Source organism: Lytechinus pictus, chromosome 5, assembly GCF_037042905.1.
Source record: "Lytechinus pictus isolate F3 Inbred chromosome 5, Lp3.0, whole genome shotgun sequence".
NCBI lineage: Eukaryota > Metazoa > Echinodermata > Echinoidea > Temnopleuroida > Toxopneustidae > Lytechinus > Lytechinus pictus.
Genome location: NC_087249.1, coordinates 30,139,121 through 30,152,041, shown reverse-complemented (window position 1 = coordinate 30,152,041; position 12,921 = coordinate 30,139,121). Strand labels below are relative to the sequence as shown.

At 38.5% G+C, this 12,921-nt stretch overlaps 1 protein-coding gene across 1 annotated transcript; it reads right to left on the bottom strand.

Moving 5' to 3' along the window:
- Positions 1-3,073: 3,073 nt before the first annotated feature.
- LOC129260311 (protein Wnt-7a-like) lies at positions 3,074-9,899 on the bottom strand. Its single transcript, XM_054898314.2, has 2 exons — positions 9,636-9,899; positions 3,074-5,142 (listed from the first exon to the last, which is right to left on the bottom strand). Exons 1-2 carry the CDS (start codon positions 9,891-9,893, stop codon positions 4,681-4,683), a joined length of 720 nt encoding a protein of 239 aa, XP_054754289.1. The 5' UTR covers positions 9,894-9,899; the 3' UTR covers positions 3,074-4,680.
- Between the last annotated feature and the right edge of the window lie 3,022 nt (positions 9,900-12,921).

Below are 12,921 nucleotides of genomic sequence, written 5' to 3'. Positions count from 1 at the left end.
TCTATAAAAGCACCATGTTACTAAAATAATTGAGCAGGGCTGTACCCCCCCCCCCCTTCGGGTGAGGGTCGATTACTCATCCAGTTGATCAAATCAATTGCCCCAGAGCACATAGCATGAAAAATATCATAAAATTATGAGACTGCATTTCTTATTTTCACTATGATTTCATTATAATCTATTTTTTTTACTAACTGTTTACATTTCCAAACAATTTCACCTTAAAACCTGCCGCTTTGTGTCAGTTTCCGTCAAGCTCTGTCTGGTGGGCAAGTTCCCGATTCCGTGACCGGGCAAGATCAACTGGAAATCCCATGCCCCTGATAGCTGATTGAGAGAGCTGTCATCAACTCAACATATCTTCTTTTCATTTTCTAACCGGGTCCATTTCCATGAGGCCTTGATTAAGATGGGGGATATGTAGATGAATAGCATGGCCTGCATGTATCAAATAATATCTAGAGCATGCAAGCATGTCTGATTTATTTCAGCGCGATTATTTTGTCTGTTTCTGTTAGTGAATAAGATCAGTTGACTCTTTCCGTACTACCTTTTCTTTTTAAGGCGAACACCGGGCTGAAAGTAATTTCATCTAAATAAATGGAGTAAAATTAATCAAGCAGAACGCTGATAATTTCATAAAAATCTTATAACAAATAACAAAGTTATTGAATTTTAAACTTTAGCAACGTTATGTAAAAAGCAGTTATATGTACTACGTCGTAAATATTAATTACGTGGACTGATGTCATATCCCCAATTTCCATTTTCTTATGTAATTAGATTAAATCCTGATTATTACATATTTTCATACTTGTGTATGTATGATTATGTCTCTCTTTTACAAAATAAGTTGTAGCAATGATTTATATTCTCCTTGAATCAGTTGTCAATCCATTTTCCCATTCTTGGTGAACAGATTTTGAACAAAATTAATATAAAAACATTAAAATGTCATAACTTCGTTATTCCTCGTCCGATTTTGATGAAATTTTCAGCGTTCTGTTTGTCTGATTATTTTTCCCTGTCCAAATTATATTATTTTCAGCCTGGAGTACCCATTGAATTTGTCCAGCAACGCCAGTTCTGGTATTTTCGGGTCATTTTCCTCTAATCCCTTCCATTTCTCCCCTCCTTTCTTTCTTTCCTTCTCAGACAGCCTTTCAAATCTTTAGTAAAATGCATCTTCTCATAGTTTTTTAAAATATTATCTTACATTACCACTATTACCATGATTACCTTGAGAATACCTTAATATTTTTCAATTTATATTGTAATTTCTGTTTATTTTTTTTATTTTTTTTATACTGCTTATTTGTTAATTTCATTGTGTTTTTTTTTATTATAAAACATCTGTCAATTCATCTTTTAAGCTGCGATCACAGGTTTTTAATAAATCTTGAATCTTCTTCTTTCTTTCTTTCAACTATTCAACTGGTTTTTCTCAGGGCGGGGTGCCAATGTTAAAAAAGTAATACAATTATTTTTATCCCCTTCCGGCTTTCCATACTAAGTCCATAGATTCGAAAATTGACGATATTTTCCGAACAGCCGAATGAAACACCCCCGGGGGGCTGTATGAGGCGCAGGAAGACACCCCAGACGATGACTTCTACTCTGAAACTCAAACGCATCTTTTATCGGATGACTACATCGGATCTCATAACGGATGAATGATGGCAGCTGAATGTCGGGCTAACATCGAATGGATTGTTTTATAGTTTGGATGTATAAAACGTAACAAAACCCCTGAAATGTCTAGTCGATAGCTTTATTATATTATATTAGTAAATTTTATGCTTTCACTGTGAATAGACACGTAAGTCCATCGGCGGCTATCAAAAGTCTTTCTCGAGATATGAGCAACTGATTCAACTTCTCCAAACGAACTATGCTATATTTTTTGCCGAGACACTAACAGCCAAGAATATTAACCATTACCCGTTCACTTCACGGAAATGCGTTTTTAATTTTCTTACTTAATCCCTTTTCTTATTTCTTTATTCATAATACAGAGCTTTTTATTTATCATTTGTGTTATGCATCAAGTAGATCACTCTTTCACATGAAATGTCCACTTCTCTATGCTTACTATTTTTTTTCTTCTGTTGATTCATTTCTACAACCCTCGACATTTCTGAATATTCGATCTACCCTTTCGCCATTCTTTTCTTCCAAAACTCTTATTTTCAAGAAATTAATATTGACATCTTGAAATCAAACTTCCAAGCCTCTTTTCAATCTTTATTTAAATACTCTTTTCAATCATTTGTAAGTCTATCTGATTTATTGTATACTGTCAATAACTCAAATTTCATGTAAATGTTCTTATACACTAATTATATATTATTCATTCTACAATAATCGTCTTCGCTTTCTTTTCCTGCGATATGCGAATTTATCACCACCACTATCATCATGATCGTAATCATCATCATCTCATCATCATCGTCATCATCATCATCGAAATCACCATCATCGTCGTCTCCGTCATCAGACGCATCATCATCCTACCACCACGACCACTTCCACCATAATCATCATTATCACCATTCTTCTCATTACCACCATCCCCAACCACCACCATCACCATCCTCATATTCACGACCTCCACTAACAGTACCATCATCATTACTACTACTACCACCACCACCACCATCATCATCATCATCATCACCATCATCATCATCATCATCATCAAGACCACTACTACCACCTCTATCATGTCAATTATTGGAAGTACTATTATTACGAAGACGGGGCGTGAAAATCGATATCACAAAAAGAAAAAAAAATTAAATGAATATTATTGTATAAACCAGGTGGGTGTTTCATAAAGCTGTTCTTTAGTCAAGAGCGACTTTAAGAACGACTGGTGATCCTTTCTTGTGGTAAATGGTATTTTCATTGGCGATGAATTAGCGCGTAAGAAAGGATCACCAGTCATTCTTAAAGTCGCTCTTAACTTACGAACAGCTTTATGAAACGGCCCCCTGGAGTAGGAAAATGATACAGAAGAAAAAACAAAACAAAACGAGGAGCTAAAACAAAGACACGTAAAATTACGGAAAGGTTCTTTATTGAAAAACGTTTTATTAACCTTGGAAAAGCTTATTCATGGTGAATAAGGCAATCGGTTATCGGAACACGTATTCCGCAGAACATTAATATTGGTCGCAAATGATAGCAATACACTGATTAAATTCTTAGTCAAAATATTTCATTTTGATAGCGAATGTGATTATTTCTGTCTCACAGTGACGTCACACTCCTTTATTAATTTCACCCCAACACTGCCACGATTTTCGTCGAGTGAATAACTTATTAATCAACATTTTGCCATTAATACAAAATGGAAGGGAGGAAATGTGCTATTTAACAACAGAAAAATAGCAATCGTTTGATATATTGCTCTATCCCACTATAAGAAAAGCATTAAAAAAATTTCAAGAAATTATAATTTTCTCTTTGTATCTGTCATTTATTCGTAGGGTATGTTTAAATGAAACAAATATAAATATAAAAAGTCTTCCAAAAAGAAAATATCAATCTCGAACCGATACATGAAGTTTGAAATGTCTTGTTTTAGTCTTTCAATAATCTTTCCATGATCTTTCGATAGTCTCTTTTAAGATGTTTGCGGAAATCATTGAAAGGCTCATGAGAGATCATTAAAAGATGATTGTATTGAAACACCAGTGAATGTCCATGGAAGGATTACCGAATGACCATTTGTTGCATAAAAGCTCTCTAAAATACCAATGAAATACTACTGAAAGATCACTGAAAGATCAGTCTAAGTTCAGCAAGACAATGAGTATCAATCAGTCTTTCAGAGTTGAGAGACCTTGCCAATTTTCGGTCTTTCAGTGGTCTGTCAAGCTTCTTCGTTCTGTGTAATATGGAGCCGGTTCAGACATACTAAATGTGTTTTCCTTTCTGAAAGGTGCAGGGAAGGAGCAACGTTATACCTTTAAACGTACCCACATTGTTGCTTTGGTCTGCACCCTTTATAATACTAAAAACAATTTCATCAAAAGTGCAAAGTTGGGCTCTTTTGATTAAAGAGCTGTATCACATCAATCAAGGTTTTGTGATGAATGAATGTGATCGCTCTTACCGTTAATCAAAAAATAAATTGTCAATTTAGCGGTTGACACCTTGTCAATTACCATTATTAACCCCACGTGGTTACCATACTTACAATCATTATATTTTTATGCATGAGAGGCAAATAAATAACTGAAGTCGAAGAACCCTCATACAAACCAAATATTCAGACCATCTATTAATAAGTTTTAACCCTGGCAGACCTTGACACATTTTTGCATTCTTCAAGGTTCCTTGCACAAAACCTGTCATTAAACATAACTTTTAGGCACATCATTGATTAGAAATAGATAAATGACGTCATTCATTCAACAATTGTAAAATATGTATCGGTTTCAAGTGGTAATTCACTATGATTCATTGAAATGTAGCATGCCGAGTTAATGAGCAAGCACATACCACAGAGAAATATTGTCGACCACGGAAAGGACATTATCATTAGAACAAAAAAAATGAATAACAGCACCAAAATATATAGATATGCAATAATATCAACATTTTAAAAGACTTCTTAAATATATTCATTTTGCGTAAAAAATGTTCAATTGTCCAATAAGGCATGTCATGGCATCAGTTACATACATGAAGCTCCTCAACGCGACTGCATGTTTCACATTCCACCGAGCAACACCACTGGAATCGACAGTGGCAACTTTCAGTCACGTGTCTTAGCATAGTTTGATAGCCACGCCCACAGCACATTAGTCTGCATCCGTTCACACCGGTGCTTGTCTTGTTGCACCGCCGTCCGTGCGTCCCGACCGACCCGTGCCGCTTGTTGGGCTCGCAGTAGTCGGGTGACGGGGTGAGATACACGATGTCCGTTTTGGAAGGGTTTCGGTTTCGCTCCTGGAGGGGCCGCAACCTGAGGCTCCGTTTTGAGTAAGTCATGTGGTACGCCTGTATGTGCGATTTCAAGAGGAACTCACTGACTTGACGTAACTTGGGCATGGCGTTCCAGCAAACCTTTGACGTACAGGATCCGGATACACCGTGACACTTGCACTTGATCGTCATATTCTTCTCAATGACCTAAGAATGAAAATGAAACAGGAAATTGACAATACGACAATGAATAATATCGAGGAAATTGAAAACATAAAAGCATTTGTCGGGCTGTCACGACTTGATAAATATCTAGACTTGGTTTTGATATTTGGCAATTCCGCAAGATTCTATTCCAGATGAGACTGTTAATACAAAACCCTAATCGTGAACCATTCACAGTCCTTGATATTACATGCGAGTCTTGTGACTCATTTTCAGTGTACATTGATTATCAAATTGTCATTAAATTCCTATAAAATTCCTAATCAAATTAATTATAGCAACAAATCAAATAAGTAAAGTCAAAACAAATTGATCATAAAATAGATAGCACAGCACAATGTGTGGTAAACATTGTAAAATTAACACAATCGTGAACAGAGAAAAAGATAGCAATACATAATAAAAAAATAACAAAAAAAAATGAACAGAGAAAAAGATAGCAATACATAATAAGGCAGTGTCGGAATCAAGTGCTCATAAATGTAATAATCCATATAAGTTTGTCGAAAAGACCATAATAAGCATTAAATAATTGTATGTATAATGTAGTGCACCGTTACGAAATTGTTATAGGAAGCCGGATGGATAACATGTAGGATGACGTATGTGTGCCGAATATTTTTTTTCATATAGACTAACGTAATTTTCATTTTCATTCTTTATTTCATTTCATTTATTTTTCCATTTCCAACAATCATTTACAATCATTTACAATAAGTTTTGTTACATACATCTTGATATAATCAATAAAACAAAGAAACTTATTATATGTTATAATTAAGATAACAGGTCGGAAACGGAGGAGGCTGCTAAAAAAGCGTAATCGTACATGGGGTGCCTAATGGGTGCGGGATGGATATCGTGTAGGGTGGCGAATGTGTGCAGAATATGTTTCAAATAGAGTGATGAATTGGTAAATGGGTGCTGAATGATTTCCGTGTAGGGTGACGAATAATTGTGTCGAATATGTTTCAAATAGAGAGGCGAATTTGTACATGGGTGCCGGAAAGGTATCGTGTAGCCTGTGTTGGGTGACGAATGTGTGCCGAATATTTTCAAATGGAGTGACGAATATGTACATGGGTGCTGGATGGGATCCGTGTAGGCTGACAAATGTGTGCCGAATATGTTTCAAATGGAATGACGAATTGGTACATAGGTGCCAAATGGGTACCGTGTAGGGTGGCGAATGTGTGCCGAATATGTTTCAAATGGAATGACGAATTGGTACATAGGTGCCAAATGTGTTCTGTGTTTGGTGATGAATGTGTGCCGAATATTTTCAAATGGAGTGACAAATTGGTACATGGGTGTCGAATATTTTCAAATGGAGTGACGAATTGGCACATGGGTGCCGAATGGGTTCCGTGTAGGGTGACGAATGTGTGCCGAATATTTTCAAATGGAGTGACGAATTGGTACATGGGTGCTGAATGATTTACGTGTAGGGTGACGAATATGTGTCGAATATGTTTCAAATAGGGAGGCGAATAGGTAAATGGGTGCCGGACGGGTATCGTGTAGGGTGACGAATGTGTGCCGAATATTTTCAAATGGAGTGACGAATTGGTACATGGGTGCTGAATGGATGCCAGATGGGTACCGTGTAGGGTGACGAACGTGTGCCAAATGTGTGCCGAGTGTGCGCCGAATGTGCGACGAGTGTATGTCGGGTAGGGTGATGAATGAGTACTAAATGCATTATATAGGTGTCGAATAGAGCTTAAAAAAGTTTGCAAGATAGATTTCGTCTCCGGAACCGGATGTATGCCTCCAAATTTTGTGCCGATTAGGGTGACGAATGCGTGCAGCTCGGGAACATAACGTCTCAGAGATGGGTACCGAGTTGGGAGATGTAGGATGCCACGTGGACAGGAATGAGTAAAGGATAGAGCGTATGGGGTGCCGGTTGGATACCAAGTAGAATGACTTGTACAGTAGGGTGTCAATGTATAGCCAGATCCATACATGTGGTGTTGGAGCTACTGGATTCTTAAATCGTGTATCAATCGGCACACGGTAGATATCTGACTATATTAATATCTATGTTTGGTGGTGTTGAAATTGAGCCTAGGCTCTTTTCAGGTTAAACTCCCAATAGGCATCAAGTGCGGAAAACCTGAATAAAGCAATCGGCATCAAATAGAGTGTGTGCATCATCGATTTATGAATGGTGCTCATTTTTGTAGATCAGAAAGGATGGACGTTACGTAATTATAGAAATGGCGAAGAAATCTCATAAAAGTTCCAAAACCTACTTTGCGTGCCCTTTTATACCATAAAACACACGTTTGATTTCTCAAATGATAGTTTTAAATACAAACTATTTAGCATGTTTGGTGCGTTATGCCCTCAACACGTAACACTTTCCGTCTTCGGGTAACACCTACAAAGACGTCATTCTCCCCGTATACATCACGGCATGACTAAACGTATTTCTTTGCTTCAAGCTGGCGACCATCTTGACTTGGTTGCTATAGCAGCGGGGTATCACCTCCAGTCAATCGATCTTAAGGGGGTCGTAAAGTGGTGTGAGAGCGCCCGCGTCAGAAATAACGCCCCCTCTTCGCGAATCTGCATTGTGTATATTTGTGTCCTTTGAAGCTTGTGATTCTCTTGGGTAAGGAGGGGCTTTTTGATTCACCAAGAAGAGGAGGAAACCTCAAGTAGAAGGTGCATGAACTTGAAGCACATGAGAAATCGGTGTCATCGTGTTTACTACGCCCAAGCCAATACACTCATTGGGAGGAATTTACGGTCGCCTTAAAGGTGCATTACAAATGTTCATTTTTTATACTATTTCCCATGCACCTGGTTCTAGAATGTGGACTCAGGATAAGGATGTCTGGTGATCCATTTTGGGAGTTTGGTAATTAAAAGTTACCGATTGAATTCCAATCTGTTAAATTGGCTGCAATCCCCAAGTTTGTTTCAAACTACATTGCGGCCCTAAGCAACATTACACAATCGTAGTACGCCTAAAACAGGCAAAAAGAATATTTTATTTCTACGACGGGTATCAACGTTCATGATTTGACTACTAGGCAAGTGAGGATGACTATAGGCCTATATCATGTAATCACTATTAACATATACTTAATTTTCGAATTCGAAAAGCGACCACAACTCTGAAAGGGCAATTATTGATACTCCAAACAAAATGATTTAATATTCGGCAATGATCAGGATAGTTTGTTGTACTGTCCCAAGCATGCCAATGCAATTTCTATTATTTAATCAAAATGTCACAGGGGACATTATACATTTCAGGAGATTTCTTGAGGATGTGAGGTGTTACATAGTGTCACCATGTCATGGGAAGGCAAGGTTAACTGAAAGTCATATCGCAAGTCTATAATGAAATTTATTAGCTCCAAAGTTAAGTTGTCAGCTCGTCAGAAATTGCTTAAGATCAATTTACAAACCACACAGATCTTAAGCACGGAACCAGGAATAGCTCATGATAGCTATGCAACAATATAACAAAAGGAAGAGGAACCCAGAGGGGAAGGGAGGGAAAGGGATCGGGGGAGGGAGGGACGGGGGAAGAGGATGTAGTGGGGCTGAGGGAGAGAGAGCGGGGGGTAGAGAGAAATAGAGACAGGCAGGGGGACAGGGAGGGAACGAGAGAGAGGAGAGAAGGGATGAGGGTAATTTGGACGACGAAAAATAATTCTTTACAAACTTAAATTGAAAACTTAAGTACAAAATTCTGATTTGAATAGGTTAAATTCACTTTCATCCTATGTCTTCATCTTAGATTCCACTTCTTTCTCGTTCGAAATATTACCAACATGACCAAGAAGCCAATTTATTCTTTCTCCAAATCAACGATTGTACCTTTAATGAATGCAAAGTGCCGCCATGGTCTGTCTCAAGAGTTTTATACATTAAATAAACTCATTGATTCGATAATATTATTTCAACGTCTCCTATCCATCACCCATTGTCATCCGTTGGTTTTCACTTTATAATAACTGTAACTGATGTAGGTCTGTACGTTGTTTGGAAAGTCAGAAGGGGGGGGGGGTGCTCAGGGCATAGTCTTTTCTAAAAATTCAAAGTTAAAAGCAGAATGTGTAAGCCTAAAAAATCTTGGTTGAGACTTGGTGAATAATTATAGAGAGAGCGTAAGATAAAAAGTGATAGGGGGAGAATGAGATAATAACAGTGTGAAGAAAGGGAACATAGAGAGAGGCAGAGTGAGAAAGAGATTAAGACAAAAAGGGAGAGTTGGAGATGGAATGGATGGGTACCTACATGGTCTTAATAAGTACGAGTCTACTTAATTTCCCCTATATCATTATTTCATATCCACGATTGGTCGTAGTCAGACAGTGAATTAGACGTTTATAGGGAAGGTGATAACTATATCGAATAATTATTAGGTGATTAGTTATACGTGGAATGAAATACGACCAAATGCGACACATGGCTGTTATGGCCAATCGGAAATTTGGGAATTGACTACCCACCTTTCTTCCGGCTTTGTAATTTTGTACCGCCATCAGATCAGCCGCCGTCTTTTTACCCGTCGAGTCGTCGATGAACGTTTCTGTGAAATGATTGCCGTATTCGAGATTATCCGAACAACCGCCCCACTTCCATTCGACATCGGGGTTATTCTGACCGAATACCCGGTCGCATCCGCACTGGAGGACCGTGCCTGTACCACATGCTTTTGTGACGTCATACGTGATACCCGCGGATACCAAGGCCTGCAGGTAGGCCATTTCGGGATTTCCTGCAGGTGGAAAAATAAAAGAAGCAGAGGAAAATTAATAAAGATCGTTTAGTTTCGTTTTCTAGATATATTGGATGATTAATACAAAGTCATGATTCATGATTATTCACGATTCACATGCGTTACCACTTGAGTGTCGACCCCGTCTCTACGCCGAGTTGAGTAGCAGTTTGAGTGATGCTAGTTTTTTACCATTTTTTGTGTAAAATTGAGTTTAGATAGAAATATGTATCCCCCTTTTGTTTTTGTTTCTTCGTAATTCACACACTTTAAGTAAAAAAGTTCAACGTGGTAATCTTAAAATGGGAAGACTTTTAAAAAGTGCCACCTACCATTGTCCGGTCTTGTAAACCAATTAAATTCTCTTTAATTAATGCATATCATTTTAAAACAATCGCTGGTATTCAGCAGTGGATCTCTATCTACTCCTCTATTATGTTTAAAAAGGTCACAAGAAATATATTTTTCAAAATAATTACAACATGATGTTCATTTGGTGTACGAAAATTCCGGTGAACAAAATTTATAAACATCAACATTGCTAGTGTAACGTTACGTGTGGCTAAATTTGATAGAACACATGTCATAATCTTCTTTTACAGTGCCAAATATGGCATAACGACACTGAGAAATCTCTCTTTAAACAAGGTGTAAAACAAATGATTACAACGTACAGCCACCTGGGGATCCTTATTGTTGGCATCTTTCTCACATGGTGTACAAGTTTTAAACCTTCTTTCAATCTGCAGTTTTCTGAAAATATTTACTCGGGTGATCATCAAAGTACAAATAAATAAAGAAAAGTGTATAAGAGGGCACATTCTAATGGAGTTACCAACTTAGAACGCAGACTGTACAAAAATAATACACCATATTGATGTCAGCCCATCTAAACTGATTCACAGAGCGCCCTCTGTGCTTAGATTCACCACTTTGAATCAAATCATATTCGTCGTTATGTTATGATAAATGAAAGATAAATGTGTGTGGATCACAATGACCGTGTACCTGCACAACCTTTTCGAACAGACACAAGCTGGTAAAGCTAGGGACGGTCGTTTAATATAATAGGAGGGGACGACCGGAGACATAAAGCGATAATTTATGAGCCTCGGACCAGGGTCGAAGCTCCATTAAGCCCTTTAAATACGGCATCAATCAAACAACCTGCAACATATTTTCTTATATGAATGTCGGAATTAAGCCATCAAAATAGAAACATTAACTCTTGAAAATTGAGGAACACGTGCGAGCCGGAGTAGTTGATCTTTCATGTCCTTCCGACTACGTCAAGGTTTAAGTCAATTATTTATGATAACCATGGTGGCGTTAATAATAAAGAAGCAATGAATTCATAAATCTCTCATATAATTTTTGATGTCGATTGCACCGCGATAAGTTGAATATCCCAGGGAACTCCACTAACACCTCACCATCATCCTCGATACCTTTTTTTTTCTTGAAACGCATTTCTTTTACCACCCCATTCACCTCTTTCAATTCCCACTTTCTTTTCTCTACAGCTCCATGCTTCTACCTTTCTCTCAACTTCTTCATTTTGTTCACTACCACCTTCTCTGACGGTCTTTTATTTCAAATCCGTGACCCATCCCACCCCCTCCCGACATCATCATCATCTCTCCGAACTCACCCCCGGCATGATCATCCACCTCTCTCCGAATACTTATTGCTTCCTTCTCCTTATCCCCCCTCTCTCCCCCTCTCTTTCTCTCACTCCATCCCTACCCCTCTCCCTTCGATCTTTCCTCCCTCCCCCTCCCCCTCTCTCTCTACTTTCCCGCTCTCCATCTCTATCTCTCTCCCTCCCCTCGACTCCTCCATCCCTCTGTCTCTTCTCTTTCCACATCTCCACGCTTTGCCCATCTTTCATCAGGTGCTATTCTCGAGTCCATCTGGCGGTGCTCGCCCTCGACCATGTCAACCATTTACATCGAATTACACGCATTCGTTTCGTAATCACGGTGATCAATCGGCTATATGTTACCCTTGAACGTTCCCTTCGCGGATCTGAAGTGAGTCCTCTTTCAGATGACCCCACCCCCTTCTTTCTTCTCCTCCCGCATCCTTGAACGGATGTGGTTACCATGGTAACGGAATGGTGAAAAGTGCAACAGTTTTGGCCTTGGGGGTCAAATATGCTCAAATATGTTGCCTGTCGACTTGCCAATATTTTCATACAGCTACCGTCCAATTCGTCCATTTCTAGCCATTTCTATTTCATTCAGATATTTCTCTCGTGAATTCTCCTTCAAATCACTCATCATCATTAAGGATATCATCACTGTCAAGATCATTTATCACTATCGTTAATATTGCCATCATTATAGTTTATAGTAATGCTTTTACGCTTTTTACTTTCTGATTTGTGTTTAAGGAATAAAATAGAGGTTACCAAGTAACTCAAAGGGTGTTCGTAATTTCTTACTTTTGAATGGAGGATCCTCCTTTCCACCTCCATCATCATACCAAGACAAGACCAGCATCTCTCTACATCACTTTACACCTGAAGACATTCCGGTCTCATTCCAAGCCTCCCCATGAAAGGTCTCCCGACACTCACCCGACCAATTACAATGCCATTTCGCTCGGGTAGAGTTGCAAAAGCCGGCTATTTATGCATCGTTGTTTAGGATTTACCCAACCCTTGATTGATTTCATTAGATCAAATCGTGTTTGCAAGTGCGTCTCAAACCTGTCCTGTTTTCATTCTATTAGCGGACCCCATCTGGGGAGTTGGCAACGTTATAAAAACAGAGCCCGATTGAATTTCGTCAACCACTGCACCGGTGCAAACTGGTATCATAAAACAACCTTCAACTCAAGTCATACTTTTCTGAACCTTTTCTCCTTTTTTCCTTCAAAATAACACAATGCACGATGGAAGTGTTCAATAATTTAGAACGAAATAGCGTGCTTCGATTTTTCATGGATTCTTTAGGCCTTACCTATTTAAGCCCGACAGATTTGCATGCAAGGGGTAATGTTTAGAAGCTTAA

What these genes read in the sequence shown, in the direction of transcription:
- LOC129260311 (XM_054898314.2), bottom strand. Translation starts at nt 9,893, where the DNA reads ATGGCCTACCTGCAGGCCTTGGTATCCGCGGGTATCACGTATGACGTC. An exon ending in ATTACAAAGCCGGAAGAAAG is followed by an intron (nt 5,143 to 9,635) that starts GTGGGTAGTCAA and finishes TTTCATTCTTAG; the next exon opens with GTCATTGAGAAGAATATGAC.